Raw genomic sequence first — 22,389 nt, 5'->3', positions numbered from 1 at the left:
TGCTTTTCTTCCTAATGGGAAAGAGTCCACAGTCGCATTCATTAATTTTGGGAAAACCATACCCAAGCTAAAAAGAGGACACTGAATGCCAAAACGGGAGGGTACAATAGGCAGCCCATTCTGAGGGCACCAAGCCTGAAGCCACTACCCAACAAAAACCCTGCATCGTCCGAAGCCGAGAAAACTTTGAAAAGGCCCCAAGGACACTGACCAGCAGATAGTACAGAAGCCTAGCTAGAGACCGCAAAAATCGGACTCAACTGAGCCAACAGTCCTCCAGGAGACACTGTCGCCCAACAGTCGGTCCCTCACCCCTCACTAAAGAGGGGAACACCAGCCTAAAGTCTCCAAGGGATAGGACAAGAAAGAACTGAAGGGAAACTGAAAGGTCACCACAAAATCCATAAAAGGAAAACCCCCAATAGCGAGCCCAGCTCACAAAGATCCAAATGGATCCTGACAGACAACGGGAGGCTACACCCAGTCCAAGCCGAAACCAGAGGTTTAGGACCGAGCATCTAAACAGAGAAACCCTTCTCTCAAAATCGTGCAAAGCACCAAAAGACAACTGAAGACGGAGTCCTCCCATTGTCAGAACTAATACTACTAAAGAATTCAGACAAAAAAGAACGTGTAACAGACCAGGACGAAAAACCCTGAGTCAACAACACACAGCCATCATCAGGATGACACAAAAGAATACTTGCTGAGAAGTAAAAAGCGGCTAGCAAGAGAACAGATTGCAAAAGAAAACTCCCAGACAGAGGGCAATCGAAGCCGCCAGACCTACACACAGGGCTCCAAAAAGGGGAAGCCCAAGAGAGAGGTTACACCCAGAACCCGAAGGTGTATGGTAACTCTGGACCTTCTGCTTGTAAGCCCAGGGAGCTAGCTACTATGCAAACCTAGATTCTGAAGATGACAACGCATCTCAGAACCCACTCCCAGCTGGGCCAGCCCAAGCATCGGCAGGTCTGAAACAGGGGAACAGAAGAACCCCAACACCAGCTCAAAAACGAGCGGAAGAATGGCCACAGCCATCCCAACAGAGCACGGGTGCCAACCCGACTCCTTAGAAACAGACGACAAGGCCGTAGACCCAAAGGTATCTAAAAAAAAAGCCCAACATAGTCTCGACACAGAGCCAGCAAGACTCCAGATGGAACGTAAAAAACCCTGAGAGAAACACCCCTCTCTGAAGGATAACTCAATTCCAACCTCCTGAATCCAGGAGAATCCCTAAGAAATGGGACCACACCTCCATAAGAAGGAGACTAACCCCCTACCCCTACTAAGAAAGAGGATGGGGCCAAAAAAGGCAGAGCACCTGCCCACAAGACACAAAGCCACAGGCTACAGGAGAGATCAATCTCCAACGCAAATGAACATGTAAGGAATCCCCCTAAAGAATTAGCTTGTTAACACACATCCAATGTGCAATAGCTGCAGCAGAGACACTGCAAACCCATTCGCCTACAGAGCAGTGAATCCATAAGGTTACTACAGCAAGCCGATCAAGGGAAACCGACCATAAAGGCGTAAGTTAAGCCCAATGAACATCGGCACTCAGAAAACCTGGGCAATTAGTCCTAGTAAAAGGACATAGCCCAAGTTTCCAGGAACTGGAGAACCCTGAACCAGTCCTAGAGCCAAAAAGTCTGGCAACAACTCCACAAGGGAAAAACACCGGAAGGAACAGGGAGAAAACAGGTCCAAGCCCCCAATTGTTTAAACAAACCAAATCCAAGAACTTAACACCCCATCTGAGATTTAAAAAAAAACGGTCTGTTTTTTTCATCTCAGACAAGTGTTAAGTTCTCAGCTATAACAATGCAGGGAGATAACAATGCAATATCCAGATCAACCCAGATAACGAGAGAACTTGCAAGTTCCGACCAAGGAAGAGACCACCCCTTGCCAAACTCCAATGCTCCAAAGGAGCTAAGGCATTAAAATTCATACGACGACACAGGGTCGGCTCCAGAACGAATGAAATGGGGGGGCATTTTTTTTTCACGAGGGGGCACGCATTTAAAAAGCATGTATGAGAGTCAAAATAAGAGCAGACCTACTGTGGCAGTCCAGGGGTTACATTTATCAGATCTCTGGCTGTGCAGGAGTTAGATTTGTTTATATTTCTGGAAGTGCAGCGGTTACATGTGTCATATCTCAAGGAGTATAGGGGTTACATTTATAAGATGTCTGGCAATGCCGCAGCAGTTACATTTACCAGATTTATGGCAGTGCAGGGGTTACATTTGTCATATCTCAGGATTGTCTCCCACATATGACACAGCCAGTGGACACTGTTTGCATGTGTAGCTCTACCAATGACCCTACTAATGATCAAATAAGCTTTTACGTGACAATAAGTTTGAGTGCCAAGCAGTACATTACTTGTACAGATATTATTAATGATATTTACTAGCACACACACAGTATATACAGTATGTATATACACACAAATTATATATATATATATATATATATATATATATATATATATATATATATATATATATATATATATATATATATATATATATATACACATATACACACACACACACACACACACTGTGACCTGCAGTCAGTGGGGAAACCAAGGAATTCCCAATTTGCTTCTTTATCTGTGGCTGCCAGGATGTAAATCACAATAGGGAAGGGATACTACTCTCACACACACACATTGGTTATACGGCTGTGTTTTCACAAAATTACTTCTGCCTTCCCTCTCACTGACAGTTAGATTCTCCCAGCACTTCCTGCAGAGGTCTGATGATGTCCTCATCTCACTGCAGCTCTGTAGTAAGTGGGCTAGCAGGAGGAGGGGCATTGCAAGCCCTAGGTTAACTGTGAGAGCGCCAGCAGGGAAATGCAACTTTATTTGTTATCTGGTTGTAAATAGAGGAGAGTAAAGAGATTAGCTGGGCCTTCCAGTGGCGGATCTCCAGGGTCCAGTGGCTACAAATGGTTGATGCGACATTTGGGACCCTGGACGTTCCATCACTTTTAAAATGTAAAAAAAAAATATTTTTTTTTTTAAATCACTTCTTTTGCCCTGGGGGGCACAGCATTCCATTTGGGGGGGCCCCAATGCCCCCCCTTAGAGCCGACCCTGCGACGACACTAGAGCCCATAGACTCTCAAACATCCGCAGGACAACAAGCAAGGGGATACCCCAAGGCCAAAATCACTCGAGCAAAGGCTTGTCTCCACATCACCTCCATACAATCAGAGAATCATAGAGATAAAGACGCACAGCATCCCCAGCTCCGATCAGAACCCAAGGAGACCACGCCCAGAGTCCCCAACAGGGAATGACCATATACCGTAGGGGAAAGGAAGACCAAAAGGTCTCATAAAAACAGGTACACAGTACATGTGCAATAGCTGCAGCTGGTCACAGTCTGCAACCCATCCGCTGCAAGACAGCTGAAATACCCAATAAACTACTAGCTACTGAGAACTAAGTCCAGAAAGAACAATTCCCAGGGCCTCAAAAAAAAAAGGCCAAAACTGCCCAACTCGGCGGCAAGAGGGCACAAAGCCCTCCAACCCTCCACTACATGGGAAGGAGCTCTAGGGTCTGACAACCCCAGACACAAGAGAGAGAGACGCAGCAGAAATCTACTGACCCAGTCATCCAAATTGAAGGCTATAAGGACTGAGACAGAACATCCTATTGGATGAAAATAAAATACAAGGCAACCTGTAGGTTAACGCCCAAGAGAAACAGGCCTAACCACAGGACCAGCCAAACGGAGCCCTGATCTTCCAAAAACTGGAAAGTTCTCAATACATGAACAATCAGGAGACTACATCATCTCCACGAGTCTAATGAGATGTGCCATTCGAAGAGCAGATTGAGTATTCCCGTATCCGATAAGGATAGGGTCGTTCAATAACTGAAAAATATGTCTGAGTAACACGCGAAAGCGCGCAATTCTGTAACAAAAGGCACAACACTCAGAACAGTCGCACCCGCAGGGAACTGTACAATCCAAGGTGGAATACCCGGGACAACAGGAGCAGGGAAGGGAAGGCACCACCCTGTCCTCAAACTCTATTCAATTTAGGAATTAAAGGTTCATCAGGCAATATGACCTCTGAAACCCCTGAATTCGCCAAAAACTTCCTTTAGAAGAAAGCACAAATTCCTAAAACTAAAGTCTGGAGGTTTTAGAGGCAGCAGACTCTGACCCAGAAAGTTCATACTCTGAAGTCTCAGAAGAACTACATCCTCGGATAACCTATCAGTTAAATTCAAAAAAATATTTGATGTACTCTGGGAAGGAGTGCAATATGTAAACTTTCGCTTGCAACTAGCAGGGCGAGGTAAAGCATTAAGGCCGCAGACACCGCCGCCTGAACTGCGCAATAATGTCTGGAGAAAAAAAGACCCCCTCTAGAAGGAGGATCAGCAATGCTACGGAAAACTGCATGTGTATAGAGATAACAATGTAGGGTACGCACCTCACTGAACGACAACTCCTCAGAGTTGGACGGCTCCGTGGTATCAAACATGTTTGATATAATCGCATTATCAAGGCATAAGGAACATAATTGAGAGGGGGAACTAGGGCCCCCTCACCATATAAACAGGAATCGCTCTTTAGGAATAGAGGGAGAGCCCTCTAAGAAACCGAATCCTCCATCACTAGCGCAATAACCGGAGAACTAGAGAGATAAAAATATTTTAATAAAATAACGACACCTCTATACCCCAATGGCTGGGGCACTCACCGCCTCCTATGACCCAGACAGTACAGAGATGTATGACTCCTCTCTGATAGACACTCAGTCACAAAAGAGGGAATGAATCACATAGTGCACAATGCAGGACCATCCCTGCTATGAGAGAAATTGTGCCACGCTTGTAAGCTGCATGGCTCTCAAAGTGAAAGTGAAACCTGTATATTCCATAACAGCCTAAGAGCCCATAACATCTCACACATAAAGCAGCATAAAATCAAATAAACATATAAGATTATTATCCCCCCCTGTTCAATAATCCCCCTAAGGAGATATTAACCCTTGATTCTATAAAGATAAAAGGCGCCACACTGTGAGCCTGTCTTCTGTGTTAACATCATGTAATAAAAAATGAAACGATCTTACCAGAATCTACGCCGTGGAACAGGAACACGGCCCTTCAAGTGTGACGAATAGTAGCATCGCCTCCATCATGGACTTGAGAGAAGACAGTAGGTAGTGAAACAAAGTTCGGCAACACCAAGTGCTGAGAGGAGCTGTGAATACGAGTCGGGATGGTGTCGCAGGGGAAGCTCCCACTGCATCTCCGGACTCTCACTTTCGCCCAGGCCCTCCACGAGAGGCTGACAGGACTACTTAAAACTCCTGTCCCATGTCGAAGGGTAGCACCCTCCATAAGAGACGAATGAAACTGAAATAAAATTATAACAATTTAAAAGAAAAGCTTCTGACACTTCTCTGCTAACCTCCTGGGACGAAAGGCAAAGAATGACTGGGGGATGAGGGAAGTGGGAGGAGTATTTAAGCCTTTGGCTGGGGTGTCTGCCTCCTCCTGGTGGCCAGGTTTTTATTTCCCAAAAGTAATGAACGCGGCTGTGGACTCTTTCCCATTAGGAAGAAAAATTGTATCATTAGAAAGTCCGTTTAATGGCGAGAAAAACGGTATATAATATGTGTGGGTACAGTAAATGAGTAAGAGGAAAATTACAGCTAAACACAAATACCGCAGAAATGTAAAAATAGCCTTGGTCCCAAACGGGCAGAAAATGGAAAAGTGCTGTGGTCATTAAGGGGTTTTCCTCGAAAGCGTTTCATTAAATTTGGATGTATTTTGAACAAAGTCCTGTGAGTGCATTTGTCCAGTGGAAAAAACTTGCAACATTCTGGGGCAGAAAACAATTGAATAAATTCCTAGTTTATACAAACCAATAAGACTGGTTTATTTGACAAAAAAATAAGTCAATAGACCATTTTAACATCTCTAATAAAGCATTTATATTACCCATAAGGACCATCTTTCAAATTATCTCAATGAAAACCCAGTATTGAAAAGACGTGTGATATTTCCACCTAATAGAAATCCATTTATTCAAAGAATAAAATAAATATATTAAAAAAACAAAACAAGTTGATTTAAAGGGATATTAAACACCAAAAATGTTATTGTTTAAAAAGATAGATAATCCCTTTATTTACCATTCCCTAGTTTTGCATAACCAACACAGTTATAGAAATATACTTTTTCCTTCTGTAATTACCTTGTATCTAAGCTTCTGCTGACTGCCTCCTTATCTCAGATCATTTGACAGACATGGATTTCAGGCAATTAGTGCCAACTCTTAAAGGGCCATAATACCCAAATGTTTAAACACTTGAAAGTGATGCAGCATAGCTGTAAAAAGCTGATTAGAAAATATCACCTGAACATCTCTATGTAAAAAAGAAAGATATTTTACCTCAAAAGTTCCTCAGTAGCCACCTCCCATTGTAAAGGATTTCTAAGCAGCATTTTAGTGTGTTTGTCCTGGGACATCTGAAGGGACTAGCATCGTGCACTCTCATATTATTTCACCAATCAGGTAAAGGAAGCTTACTATGAAATCTCATGAGAGTTAAGTCAAATCTCATGAGATCACAGTAAGAGTTCATGACCTCAGCACTGCTGATGCTGATTGGCTGCTGTTCATTTCTTAATTTTTTTTAAATTAGTTTACCTGCAGCTGGGAGTAGCTGAGTATAACTTTTTACACAGAACTTACTCTGCTGAGCTGAGGAGATTGTGAGGTAAAATATCTTCCTTTTTTACATAGAGATGCTCAGGTGATATTTTCCTGTCAGCTTTTTACAGTTATACTGCATCAGTTTCAAGTGATTTAGCATATGAGTATTATGTCCCTTTAAATAACTTCACATGCGCAAGCACAGTGTTACCTATATGAAACACATGAACTAATGCCCTCTAGCTGTGAAAAACTGTCAAATGCATTCAGATGAGAGGCGGCCTTCAAGGGCTTAGAATTTAGCATATGAGCCTACCTAAGTTTAGCTTTCAACTAAAAATAACAACAGAACAAAGCAAATGTGATGATGAAAGTAAATTAGAAAGTTTAAAATGACATGCCCTATTGGAATCATGAAAGTTTAATTTGGACTTTACTATCCCTTTAAAGTGCGATAAAAGTAAACAAATTACATGTTTTAACTCATTGGATAACATGTAATTTTAAGACTCTGTATTACTGTGTGTTTAACCCCTGCAAATCAGCATCACTAGTCACACGACTCAGATGTGCAACTAACTGCTAAATGGATCAGTGGGGGGTTTCCAGTTGGGACCACCACGGGTTCTGAGCAGCCCTTTTACTGTGCGTTTGCAGGGGTCAAATACAAACTAGTGAAGGGTCGATAGTCTTAAAATAACAATCTAATTAGAGCATGTCATTTTTCAACTATTATGGCCCTTTAAAAAAGTCAAGCCTAAACGTAAAATATGTTTGTACTTACCATAAGTACCGGTGACAAGTACTGAAATGAAGAGCAGGAGGAAAGAAGAATAGCTTCTGATGGAGAGCGACAACAGAGGCATTATAATCTGTGGGGGGAAAAAATGTGACATGATAAAGTTAAAGTGCCATAAAACATGTTGAGATATGTGCATATCCTAAAAGGGCTAATTAAGTAAAAATAGTTTGCATTAAAAAAAAAATTAAGAATTGCTAGAAAGTATTTAAAAAATTTCAAAAATCAGCAAAGTTTGTTACAAAACTATGCTGTCTGGAGAAGTCTGCTCCACCCACCATTGTATTTCAACTGAGTTCACAGCTTCTAGGCATGCTCCAGCAGATAATGCCTATGCACTTTTGCATTCTACCAAAACAACAATAGATATAGATACAGCCATAGAAGGAAACGTGTGTGTGTGTGTGTGTGTGTGGGGGGGGGGGGGGGGTAAGAGATTTACAATTCAGAAACTAAAAAGAAAGGGTTAATGGTGTGGCACTGCAGTATAAATTTGCAGGTAAAGTAATTAAAGTACATAATTATATTTTGTGTCTATCCCAACTTGTTTTATGTCCCTTTAATAGACAAAAACAATAAAATTTTATTTACCAACCATTAAACATTTTCAAATTAAAAATAAGCTGTAGAGCATACAGTTATGTACAGAGAATCTTCAAAGCCAAAGTTTAAGAGTTCCTCATTGCCCAACCTATACTCCCATAATCTGAAACATACTAGAAATTCAATGGAAGGAAAAATTACATTCACAAGTTACAAGTAAATGAAAACAAAAATGTATGCTAACTTGATTAATTAAAATTTTGCATGATGGCGAGAGTCCACAAGATCATCAATTGTAAAATTACACTCCAGTAAAGGCAAATAAAAAACACACCTATTCACCTGAGCTTGAACTTTCCTACTCACTTAGGCCTAGATTTAGAGTTTGGCGGTAGCCGTGAAAACCAGCGTTAGAGGCTCCTAACGCTGGTTTTAGGCTACCGCCGGTATTTGGAGTCACTTAAAAAAGGGTCTAACGCTCACTTTTCAGCCGCGACTTTTCCATACCGCAGATCCCCTTACGTAAATTGCGTATCCTATCTTTTCAATGGGATCTTCCTAACTCCGGTATTTAGAGTCGTTTCTGAAGTGAGCGTTAGAGCTCTAACGACAAAACTCCAGCCGCAGAAAAAAAGCAGGAGTTAAGAGCTTTCTGGGCTAACGCCGGTTCATAAAGCTCTTAACTACTGTACCCTAAAGTACCCTAACACCCATAAACTACCTATGTACCCCTAAACCGAGGTCCCCCCACATCGCCGCCACTCGATTAAATTTTTTTAACCCCTAATCTGCCGACCGCCACCTACGTTATACTTATGTACCCCTAATCTGCTGCCCCTAACACCGCCGACCCCTATATTATATTTATTAACCCCTAACCTGCCCCCACAACGTCGCCGCCAGCTACTTACAATAATTAACCCCTAATCTGCCGACCGCAAAGCGCCGCCACCTACATTATAGCTATGTACCCCTAATCTGCTGCCCCTAACACCGCCGACCCCTATATTATATTTATTAACCCCTAATCTGCCCCCCTCAACGTCGCCGACACCTGCCTACACTGATTAACCCCTAATCTGCCGAGCGGACCGCACCGCTACTATAATAAATGTATTAACCCCTAATCCGCCTCACTAACCCTATCATAAATAGTATTAACCCCTAATCTGCCCTCCCTAACATCGCCGACACCTAACTTCAATTATTAACCCCTAATCTGCCGACCGGAGCTCACCGCTATTCTAATAAATGGATTAACCCCTAAAGCTAAGTCTAACCCTAACACTAACACCCCCCTAACTTAAATATAATTTAAATCTAACGAAATTAATTAACTCTTCTTAAATAAATTATTCCTATTTAAAGCTAAATACTTACCTGTAAAATAAATCCTAATATAGCTACAATATAAATTATAATTACATTGTAGCTATTTTAGGATTAATATTTATTTTACAGGCAACTTTGTAATTATTTTAACCAGGTACAATAGCTATTAAATAGTTAAGAACTATTTAATAGTTACCTAGTTCAAATAATAACAAAATTACCTGTAAAAAAAAATCCTAACCTAAGTTACAATTAAACCTAACACTACACTATCATTAAATTAATTAAATAAAATACCTACAATTACCTACAATTAAACCTAACACTACACTATCAATAAATAAATTAAATACAATTCCTACAAATAACTACAATGAAATAAACTAACTAAAGTACAAAAAATAAAAAAGAACTAAGTTACAAAAAATAAAAAAATATTTACAAACATCAGAAAAATATTACAACAATTTAAAACTAATTACACCTACTCTAAGCCCCCTAATAAAATAACAAAGACCCCCAAAATAAAAAAATGCCCTACCCTATTCTAAATTAATAAAGTTAAAAGCTCTTTTACCTTACCAGCCCTGAACAGGGCCCTTTGCGGGGCATGCCCCAAGAAAATCAGCTCTTTTGCCTGTAAAAAAAAAAACATACAATACCCCCCCCCAACATTACAACCCACCACCCACATACCCCTAATCTAACCCAAACCCCCCTTAAATAAACCTAACACTAAGCCCCTGAAGATCTTCCTACCTTGTCTTCACCTAACCAGGTATCACCGATCCGTCCTGGCTCCAAAATCTTCATCCAACCCAAGCGGGGGTTGGCGATCCATCATCCGGTGCTGAAGAGGTCCAGAAGAGGCTCCAAAGTCTTCCTCCTATCCGGCAAGAAGAGGACATCCGGACCGGCAAACATCTTCATCCAAGCGGCATCTTCTATCTTCTTCCATCCGGCAAGGAGCGGGTCCATCTTGAAGCAGCCGACGCGGATCCATCCTCTTCTTTCGGCGTCTCCCGACGAATGACGGTTCCTTTAAGGGACGTCATCCAAGATGGCGTCCCTCGAATTCCGATTGGCTGATAGGATTCTATCAGCCAATCGGAATTAAGGTAAGAATATTCTGATTGGCTGATGGAATCAGCCAATCAGAATCAAGTTCAATCCGATTGGCTGATCCAATCAGCCAATCAGATTGAGCTCGCATTCTATTGGCTGATCGGAACAGCCAATAGAATGCAAGCTCAATCTGATCAGCCAATCGGAATTCGAGGGACGCCATCTTGGATAACGTCCCTTAAAGGAACCGTCATTCGTCGGGAGACGCCGAAAGAAGAGGATGGATCCGCGTCGGCTGCTTCAAGATGGACCCGCTCCTTGCTGGATGGAAGAAGATAGAAGATGCCGCTTGGATGAAGATGTTTGCCGGTCCGGATGTCCTCTTCTTGCAGGATAGGAGGAAGACTTTGGAGCCTCTTCTGGACCTCTTCAGCACCGGATGATGGATCGCCAACCCCCGCTTGGGTTGGATGAAGATTTTGGAGCCAGGACGGATCGGTGATACCTGGTTAGGTGAAGACAAGGTAGGAAGATCTTCAGGGGCTTAGTGTTAGGTTTATTTAAGGGGGGTTTGGGTTAGATTAGGGGTATGTGGGTGGTGGGTTGTAATGTTGGGGGGGGGGGTATTGTATGTTTTTTTTTACAGGCAAAAGAGCTGATTTTCTTGGGGCATGCCCCGCAAAGGGCCCTGTTCAGGGCTGGTAAGGTAAAAGAGCTTTTAACTTTATTAATTTAGAATAGGGTAGGGCATTTTTTTATTTTGGGGGTCTTTGTTATTTTATTAGGGGGCTTAGAGTAGGTGTAATTAGTTTTAAATTGTTGTAATATTTTTCTGATGTTTGTAAATATTTTTTTATTTTTTGTAACTTAGTTCTTTTTTATTTTTTGTACTTTAGTTAGTTTATTTCATTGTAGTTATTTGTAGGAATTGTATTTAATTTATTTATTGATAGTGTAGTGTTAGGTTTTATTGTAGGTAATTGTAGGTATTTTATTTAATTAATTTAATGATAGTCTAGTGTTAGGTTTAATTGTAACTTAGGTTAGGATTTTTTTTACAGGTAATTTTGTTATTATTTGAACTAGGTAACTATTAAATAGTTCTTAACTATTTAATAACTATTGTACCTGGTTAAAATAATTACAAAGTTGCCTGTAAAATAAATATTAATCCTAAAATAGCTACAATGTAATTATAATTTATATTGTAGCTATATTAGGGTTTATTTTACAGGTAAGTATTTAGCTTTAAATAGGAATAATTTATTTAATAAGAGTTAATTAATTTCGTTAGATTTAAATTATATTTAACTTAGGGGGGTGTTAGTGTTAGGGTTAGACTTAGCTTTAGGGGTTAATCCATTTATTAGAATAGCGGTGCGGTCCGCTCGGCAGATTAGGGGTTAATAAGTGTAGGTTGCTGGCGGCGACGTTGTGGGCGGCAGATTAGGGGTTAATAAATATAATATAGGGGTCGGCGGTGTTAGGGGCAGCAGATTAGGGGTACATAAGGATAACGTAGGTGGCGGCGCTTGGCGGTCGGCAGATTAGGGGTTAATAAGTGTAGGTTGCTGGCGGCGACGTTGTGGGCGGCAGATTAGGGGTTAATAAATATAAAATAGGGGTCGGCGGTGTTAGGGGCAGCAGATTAGGGGTACATAGCTATAATGTAAGTAGCGGCGGTTTACGGAGCGGCAGATTAGGGGTTAAAAATAATATGCAGGGGTCAGCGATAGCGGGGGCGGCAGATTAGGGGTTAATAAGTGTAAGGCTAGGGGTGTTTAGACTCGGGGTACATGTTAGGGTGTTAGGTGCAGACGTAGGAAGTGTTCCCCCATAGGAAACAATGGGGCCGCGTTAGGAGCTTAACGCTGCTTTTTTGCAGGTGTTAGGTTTTTTTTCAGCTCAAACAGCCCCATTGTTTCCTATGGGGGAATCGTGCACGAGCACGTTTTTGAGGCTGGCCGCTTGCGTAAGCAACTCTGGTATCGAGAGTTGAAGCTGCGTTAAAAATGCTCTACTCTCCTTTTTTGGAGCCTAACGCTGCCTTTTTTTGGACTCTCAATACCAGAGTTATTTTTATGGTGCGGCCAGGAAAACGCGGGCGTTAGTTTTTCGGGTCGTTACCGACAAAACTCCAAATCTAGCCGTTAGAATCCCTACACATGGCTAAGTAGAGGAGGAAAACTAGAAAGCAAGAAAAGGACACATTTCTATCTCTTCTACTTATACAACATCAAGGATTCCTGTTTTATCTTCATCTCGTGTTTCTTTTTCACCTTCACAATCACACACACACACATCACGGCACATATCCATCTAATTTAGATTTTCTTTCCATTTTTTTTCGCTCTGCAACATTTTATCTTTTATTTTTGTATTATTGTTTCATTTACAACAATCATATTATGTTGTTGCATTACACAACCCTTTTCCTAACACTCACTCCGTCATGAATCCACGCCCCTTTACATATTACCATTACATTTTTATAACAGCACATGTAACAAACAGATCACTTATTATATAGTTGTCACTAGTTTAGGACATGACACAAATCACGGTCTTTGATATTTTTCTTTCTTTTTTTCACTAAGTTAATCGAATTAGATTGATTTATTTTAAACAAAATAAGCTCTGTTATTTCAGAATTTTCATGTTTGCACAATGTTTATTTTATATGTATTTTTATTATATGTTTAGATTCTTTTTAATTAAATATGCCGGAAGAAACCGCCCGTGTGCTGCCGAGAAATTGGATATTTGTTTATGCCTGGAAGTGCCTCTTACTAGGCCACTAACAAACCTCGTCCTGTAGTGTGGATGATTGCCAAAAACAGTGTTTGATCGCCAGTCCCCCTGCATGCCGAAAAGGGCTTGTCATGCGCACACAGGCCTGTGACAACAACACGTTTGGAGGCAAAACTTAAAAGCTTAGTGTACCTGGAAGGAGGGGTTTTCAAACCCCTCGATTTCAGCTCCCATAACAGCTACAAAACCTCCAAGACCCCTAATTTGACCTGCTATTTCAAATGGTTGCCTTGAAGTACTACCATACAGCAGATGTTTAAAAAATAAAGTATAAAAACACATGGGGATTTGTATGTGCAATACAAAAATGTGTAGAGACCCCCGATAAAGTTTATTTTCTAGTAGACAAGTCCCTCTCAAAAAAAAAAAAAAAGGAGATACAAATTTTGTCTGTATAGTGATCACTGTGGTAATGGTGAACACCTTGCAAGAAACAAAAGTGCTTTTATTTCTGTACTGAACAATGGGGCCGCTCCAACCTATATTATAACCCCCAAAAGCCTGTATCAGCCCCTTTTTCACATGTGGCTACCCATGATGACAATTTTTTAAGATGATTAAAATAAACGCAGTGGTCACTTGGCCATTTTCAGTATTATTTACTAAAATATATTTTTAGTTTTTGCCACAGCTATCTCATATGCCATGAATTATACATGTAATAATGGTATATTGTAAATCTGCTGGGCCTGCTGAAAATAAACCAATATATCATTTGTGTGGGTCACTCACTGAAATTTGATTTACAATAGGGTTTAAATGTAGGTAGCAAAAAAGCTAAAAATTGGCTCAGCACCGGCGTTTCCTCTAAGGCCAGTTTTGTGTGCAGCCCAGCAGTGAAACTGTTAATTGCTCTAATTAAAGTGAAGTTAAATTAAACTTACATCTTTTGCAATCTTCCATAATATTCTTTGCCCAAAATTAGTATGACTTTCATTCATGGTTTTTTCCTCAGTTAAATCAAGTTTTCGCTGCAATGAATGTATTTTTTTTAGACTCTAAATAATAATCTAAAAATCTACTTTATTTCCTGATCACGTTTTTTTACCTAGCCAATTGAGATTCTGGCCGTTAGGCGGCCGTGATGCCACGTCATCCAACTATTTCTTCTTCTGCGCATGCGGCACTAATTTGTTCGGCCAAATTATATTAGGCGCACGCTCCCGATTCGCGCATGATCATTACATTTTTTGATGACAACAGCTAAAACATCACGGATCGCAAAAGTACTATGTTTCTAACGCAATTGGCGCATGCGTGTTGGAGGCAGGGTTAGTGGAGAATTGCATGCACACTAGAGTGTTGAATCCACGATTCGCATGTGCAATACTCACGGTACTTGTGAACGAGCAATTGAGATACGTATAGAGCGGATGGGACCGCTCTATACGTCAACACACTAAAATACAGGAAGTAGAGGATGGGAGGAGTAAGCATGAGAAAGGTAGGACATCAATATGTTATTAAAAAATGACTAATATAATCAATAACTAAAAAATAAAGTTAGGGATCTTAATATATTAATGAAATAGCATACATTAATGTGTTACAAAGGGACAAACTTTACTTTCACTTTAACACAACACAATGCAGACTGCAAGGAGTGTTTCCTTTTATTGACTGTTTCACGGCTGGGCCGCTCACAAAACTGGCATAGGGGGAACACTGCTCAGCACTGGGGTGGAAGAAGGATTAGCAGTGAAAGGGTTAATTCATGGCTACCCAAACATTTCTGTCTCCTAGAAATTCATCAATCACTGGAGTAAATAGTGAAAGTCATCTCCAAAGCAGCAATGCACAACTGCATAGTTGCCAACCATCCTGTTTTTCACAGGACCTGATTTTTTGGTGTCCTGACCCTGCCTTTTAAGTCTCTCCCTTGTTCAATTTAATCTTTATTTATTTTAATAATATTGTGTGCAGTGCAGTACTCCCACCACAGAGGCTTTTGATTTTACTATATTGTCATTACCTCTAATAGAGGTAGTCTCATTGACTGCACTAGATTTTCTGTAGTTTTTAGCATCTGCTGTCATCTGTTACATAGAAAGTTAGACTTAGAAGTATGAAGTCAGGTGTCAGATAAGGGGAAACCATGAGATGTGATATGTAATACCAGGGAGGGTAAGAAGCAATGGGTGAGGAAGCAAGGTATCTCAATAGTGTTGCACAATTTGGAACATGTTTAATTTCCCCATTTATATACTGGGGCTTTGCTAAGCAGGAGCTTAACCCCTTAACTCAAATGGACATATATACAGTATATATATATATATATATATATATATATATATATATATATATATATATATATATATATATATATATATATATATATATATATATATATATATATATATATATATATATATATATATATACACACACACATACACACACACACACATACATATATACATATACACACACATTACTTTGCCTATCATACTGCAGTAAAGTTGCAGCCGAGAGCTGGAGTGCTTGATCTCCAAGTATCTGTCTGCATATGGAACCGGAGCCATTACTAAAAAAATGTATGTATAGGTACTGGCAGGCATCTGCCAGTACTAAAGATAGCAGAAATTAATGGGAGAGGGTAGGGTTTGAGAGCTATTTAAGGGGGGGGGGGGGTCAGGGAGGTGGGAGGATTGAGGAAGATCAGTAAAAAAAACCCAAATATATATTTAACAAAATTATTAAAAAAACACCCAAACCCTACAAACTGGCAGACTGTCTGCCAGTACCTAAGCTGGTGGTGACCACTGGCGGGTGGGGGAGGGAAGAGAGATGTTTGGGAGGGATCAGGGGGTGGGAAGTGTCAGGTGTGAGGGTAATCTATATACTACAGCTAAAATTAACCTTATAAGCTACCTGATTAACACCTCACTGCTGGGAATAATAGAATAATGTGAAGCTGCAATTAGAGGCATTCTAATTACCAAAAAGAAATGACAAAGCCATGCATGTCTGCTATTTCTGAACAAAGGGGATCCCACAGAAGCTTTTACAATCATTTGTGTCATGATTGCACAAGCGGTATGTAAATAATTTAAGTGAGAAACCTAGTTTGTGAAAAAGTTAACCATTTCTTTTATATAATCAAATTTACCGAAATTGGCCTAGATCAATACCTTGGGTTGTCTACTCAAAAATATATATAGTTTTGACAGGTACATTTTTATAATGGCTCTGTTTCTGTTTAAATGGAGTGATAGCAAAAACGTTAAAAGTTCTCTGGTATTTTGGGAAAGCTCTTCACTGAAATTCCTGGTAGCGAAGGGGTTAACTGGACAGTAAAAAAAAAAAAAAACTTTACATTACAAGACATTTCTGTGGTGTTGCTATACAATAACATATCAGCCGAATTAAAACAAATTAACATCCTTTTTACTGCAATTATTTTTCACTAGCCAAAGTCCACCCACCATTTGCCTTACTTGGAGGAGCCAATCTGGGCATTAGTTTACAGACAACAAGGCTAACCACTATCATAAAGTTAGTATAAAGAACTCTGCTTTGCAGTTGTTATCAGTTAAAGCCAATTAGTGAAAGATATGTAATATGGTTAGCCTTGAGAAATCAGCAGGGGTTTTTTCATGTAGAGAAGTAGAAATTGCTAAATTTTCAAGGTTTAATTACATGAAAAGGGGTAAAATAAATTAAGAATAAAAGAAAATATATTGCAAAGTTGTTTCACTACACATAACTAAACATTGTATATCAAAATCTCAAGGTGTTTACCATCCCTTTAAGACATCAGGTTTTTTATGTGTTCTGGCTGAAATTTATACAGAATATACTAAAAAATGATTATATTATATACTAAAAAATGATTATATTTTCCTTTGTATAAATGTTTTCTAGATGATCCATTTATATAGCCCATCTGGGAGTGTTTTTGTAAAAGTTTATTTTAATAAAGTGCTGATTTTCAGACTGCTAACCAAGCCCCAAAGTTTTATATGTAGACTAGTTCTGTGCGATTAATCGCATGATGCTATTGTGATTTTTTTTTTTGTCTTGCCATTTTTAAATCGTAAGAATATGCGATTTAAAAAACGAAATCCTGTCTATCCAGCCATTTGTCCCACGCAGATACTCTTGTATTTCCTGCAGCCCGGCAGAGCCCACCTCCTCATAGAACCAGTAGTCGGCTCTAATCTTTAGCAGAGGAAAGGCTTGCTTAAAGCAAAAAGAGAAACTTATTGGATATACCACCTAGAGAGTATGCACCCCAAGGGATTAAATATTCAGTGTTTGTGTGAAGCTATATATGGTTGGTAGTGATAAGGGCTATTCCAAATTACTTGTAGTATTTAATTGTAAAATTGAACAATATGAGAATGGAGAATGAACTAGATGCCGCCAGTAATTGGTATACATGTCTGTAACCACCTGTATGTAATTATAATTAACTAGCCCTAAAGTCTGTGTACACAGGCCATTTTTGCAGTACAGCGGTCCCACCCCTTGCTCCCTCTCTATCCCAACTCTCTTTTGCTCTCTTCTCCCCCTCTCTTTTACTCTCACTCTCCCCTCTCTCTATTTTGCTCTCTCCCTTCTCTTTTGCTCTCTCTTTTGCTCTCTATCCCCTTCTCTTTTGCTCTCTCTATCCCCCTCTTTTGCTCTCTCTCTCCCCCTCTTTTGCTCTCTCTCTCCCCCTCTTTTGCTCTCTCTCTCCCCCTCTTTTGCTCTCTCTCCCCTCCCCTCTCTTGCTCTCTCCCTCCCCTCTTTTGCTCTCTCTATCCCCTCTTTTTTGCTCTCTCCCCCCTCTTTTGCTCTTTATCCCCCCTCTTTTGAGCTCTCTCACGGCCACGGCGCCTGGCCCCGTCATGCATGGTCGGCCCCTCCCTATCATGCCTACTATTCTTGCGGCGGAGGATCAGATGCCAGGTCAGTCTGTTGAAGGCCAGGTGTGTTTGTCCTTGTGCAGTCTCTACTGCGCATGACAGCTTCGGACAAACACACTTGGCCTTTTATATTAAAGGATTGTTTGTCCTATGATCTAGAGCAGGGCTGGACAACACCAGTACTAAAGCACCACCAACAGTCGGGTTTTAATTTTCTGCCTGCAAAGAAACACACAGTACAAGTTCTGATGCTTTATTTTACTACAGAAAGAATGGTAAAACACGGACTGCTGGTGGTGCTTTAGTTGGCCACCCCTGATTTAGAGGCTGAAATAAGTTTGTAACATATGTATCTGCATCTCCCTCTCTTTTGCCGTCACTCTCCCTCTCTTTTGCCGTCTCTCCCCCCTCTTTTGAGCTCTCTTTCTCATGGCCACAGCGCCCGGCCCAACCCCCCGGCCCCTTCCCGTCACGCCACGCCTACTATTCTTGCGACGGAGGATCAGATGTCAGGTCAGTCTGTTGAACGCCAGGTGTGTTTGTCTTCGCGCAGTCTCTACTGCGCATGACAGCTTCGGACAAACACACTTGGCCTGTTATATTATAGGATTGTTTGACCTATGATTTAGAGCAGGACTGGACAACTCCAGTCCTAAAGCACAACCAACAGTCGGGTTTTAATTTTCTGCCTGCAAAGAAACACACAGCACAAGTTCTGATGCTTTATTTTACTACAGTGAGAATAGTAAAACACGGACTGTTGGTGGTGCTTTAGTTGGCCACCCCTGATTTAGAGGCTGAAGTAAGTTTGTAACATATGCATGATTAAGGCCAATGGCATGACAGTCTATATGTCAGAATAAAATAAGACATTATCTTTGAGATCATCAGTGGTGCTGTACGTTTTTAAAAGGTTTTATACTGGATTTTTAGATCAGTAGCTGTGCATATTATTTATAGTAGTGTCTATTACATGCACTTTTATGAAAATTGGTGTATACTGTCCCTTTAATGATTCACATAAAGCATGCAATTTAAAAAATAAAAAAACAACACACCCAACAACTTGTCCAAACCCCAAATGTAAAACTTTTTTCACTTTCTGCGATAAGATTTTTCTTAAGTGAAATTTTTTTGCAGATCATTGTGAAATGAAATTCAGACACAATTAAACCCCTTGAGTGCCAACGACGGCTCTGAGCCATCTCAGAGTTTCCCACTCAGGTGCCAACGACGGCTCAGAGCTGTCGCTAACACTCTCCCACCTTGAGGGAGATCTGGGGGCTCCCACCCACTCCAACCACGGCGATCGGGCCTGTATAGTGACAGGCATCGCCGGGGCTTCACGTTTTGTGTGATGACATCAATGCGCAACTTTATTAAAAAAAGACAATGGACAGTATAGGGGGAAGGGTAGAAAATGACAAGAGTCCAGCACATAACACTGTGCCTGCTGCAGGAATATAGACAAATCCCAAAAAAGTGCAAAAAGCAGCAGCACCAGTATAAAAGTCTCTTTATTTAGGACAAGAGAATAAAAATAAAAAAACACAATGTTTCGGGGCTCATCCCTTAATCATGTGTACAATTTTTACAAGATAGGTTCACTCTTTATACCCTTCAGGTATACAATCAAAGGTGTATCTAACAGAAAATCACTACACATCACCACCTACTGGTAGAAAAGTAACATTACATCTTGTATTTTTTATAGGAACAGTCCTTTTAATAAATACCTACATATTTATATTAAAACCGAATGGGATGGATTACAGATTCACATGTCTACTCAAATCATATATATCACTTAAAGGGACAGTATACACTCATTTTCATATAACTGCACGTAAGACACTACTATAAAGAATAAGATGCACATATACTGATAAAAAAATCCAGTATAAAACTGTTAAAATAAAAACTTACTTAGAAGCTCTCAGTTTAGCTCTGTTGAAAAGGTAGTCGGAAAGCCCACTGCAAGTGGGAAATAAGACACTCCCCCCCTCCCCCTTCTTTTGCCTATGAAAAGACCCTTTACACAAACAGGAGCAAGCTAGAGAAGGTAGCCAACGGTATTCTCATAAAACTTTGGGGCTTGGTTAGGAGTCTGAAAATCAGAGCAATGTTATTTAATCTATATAAATAGATCAGAGAAAAGGGAAAGAACATTATAAATACAAATACCAATCTAGGTCCCTGTTTAGACTCCTAGGATGCAAGGTATCCAATTTAAAAATCCAGAAAGCCTACCGTCTCTTTAAGATCAGCTCTCTTATCCCCCCTCTCCTGGGTCTCTCTATCCCTTCTATTATCTGAAACCTGAGTTGGGAGATTTGGTAACCTGCCTTAAAGGACCAGTCAACACAGATTTGCATAATCAACAAATGCAAGATAACAAGACAATGCAATAGCACTTTGTCTGAACTTCAAATGGAGTAGTAGATTTTTTTTCTGACAATTTTAAAAGTTATGTCTTTTTCCATTCCCCCTGTACCATGTGACAGCCATCAGTCATTCACAAATGCATACACGTAATATGTGACAGCCATCAGCCATTAACAAATGCATACACACTTATTCTTGCACATGCTCAGTAGGAGCTTGTGACTCAAAAAGTTTAAATATAAAAAGACTGTGCACATTTTGTTAATGGAAGTAAATTGGAAAGTTGTTTAAAATGGCATTGCTCTACCTGAATAATGAAAGTTTAATTTTGATTGAGTGTCCCTTTAACAAAACGATTAGAGATAGTGACGGCGGTTTCCTCATCCCCCCTCCTAATGTTGGACTTACGTTGGCTCATACGCTCTATAGCCTTTCTAGTGGACTCGCCAATATAAATAAAACCACAAGGGCATTTAATTAGATAAATAATAAAATCGGAATTACAGGTATAGTAATCTTTTATATCAAACTTAACCCCAGTATGAGGGTGAGTGAACTGGCAACCCTTGATCATATTACTACAGCTAAAACACCCCAAACAGGGGTAACAACCCTTGTTCTTATTAGTAATATAGCCTGTTCATTTAGCACTACCCACATCACTTCTGATAAGGGCATCTCTGAGAGACGGCAGGCATGGGGAATTCTTTAAATTCTATGACAAGAGGATTACACTCCCTAAGGATATACCAATGCTTTCTGATGATATTCTGTATTTGTTGGCTCTGCTTATTATACTGACTAACAAAAACCATCCGGTCCTTATTCTTACTCTTTTGATAAATCCTTTAATGCCAACACTTTTATCCAAATTTTTCCTTATTAGATCTTCAGGATAACCCCTATTCACAGTTTACCCATTTCCCTGAAGCTTTTTTACCTGAGCCTTTCCTCTACCAACTTAGGGTCAGAAACAATCCTTTTCACTCTCAAAAATTGGCTATAAGGGAGCGAATTCAACAGGGAAACAGGATGGGCACTATCATATTTGACAAATTATTACGATCAATACTATTTTTATACAGATCTGCACACAGATGGCCATCACCTTTGTATACTGAAGTGTCCAAGAAATAAACCTGTGACTCACTAAAAGTCATTTTAAATTTTATGGATCTTGTAGATCCATTTAAGTCAGCCACAAATTACAGAAGTGTTCCAATGTCGCCCCCAGACACCAAAGAAATCATCAATATAGCGCCACCATGTGGCGCCATACTGGATGAACGGAGGATTCTCATACACAGATTTTTCCATTTTTAAATGCCCACTCCAACACAGCTTAGAATTCTCTTTTAATCTTAAACTTGGGATCACGAGGTACTTTCATATAGACACTATTAACAGACAGCTGAATATGTGTAATTATTATATTCTTTATGCAAATTCAGGGAACGACGATGGGTTCCAATGTCGCCCCCAACTACGCCAATATGTACATGAATTCCTTTGAGGAAAAATTTGTGTATGAGAATCCTCTTTTCATCCAGTATGGCACCACATGGTGGTGCTATATTGATGATGTCTTTGGCGTCTGGGGGGGCGACATTGGAACCCTTCTGGAATTTGTGGCAGACTTAAATAGATCTACAAGATCCATAAAATTTAAAATTACTTTTATAGTGAGCCACGTGTTGATTTCTTGGACACTTCAGTATACAAAGGTGATGGCCAACTGTGTGCAGATCTGTATAAAAAAAAAAGTACTGATCGTAATAATTTGGTCAAATATGATAGTGCCCATCCTGTTTCCCTGTTGAATTCGCTACCTTATAGCCAATTTTTGAGAGTGACAAGAATTGTTTCTGACCCTAAGTTGGTAGAGGAA

At 40.2% G+C, this 22,389-nt stretch overlaps 1 protein-coding gene across 1 annotated transcript in view; it reads right to left on the bottom strand.

Annotated features, from left to right (window-relative positions):
• The window catches only part of LOC128653414 (membrane cofactor protein), a 433,404-nt gene that overhangs the window by 383,887 nt on the left and 27,128 nt on the right, over positions 1–22,389 (bottom strand). The window contains exon 2 of the mRNA XM_053706682.1: positions 7,501–7,588. Within this exon, the coding sequence (XP_053562657.1) occupies positions 7,501–7,582 (82 nt within the window). The 5' untranslated portion in view covers positions 7,583–7,588. The remainder of the gene's footprint in view (positions 1–7,500; positions 7,589–22,389) is intronic.

Source organism: Bombina bombina, chromosome 3 (assembly GCF_027579735.1).
Source record: "Bombina bombina isolate aBomBom1 chromosome 3, aBomBom1.pri, whole genome shotgun sequence".
NCBI classification, from domain to species: domain Eukaryota; kingdom Metazoa; phylum Chordata; class Amphibia; order Anura; family Bombinatoridae; genus Bombina; species Bombina bombina.
The sequence above is the reverse complement of the archived record's forward strand: the minus strand, read 5'-3'. Positions and strand labels throughout refer to the sequence as shown.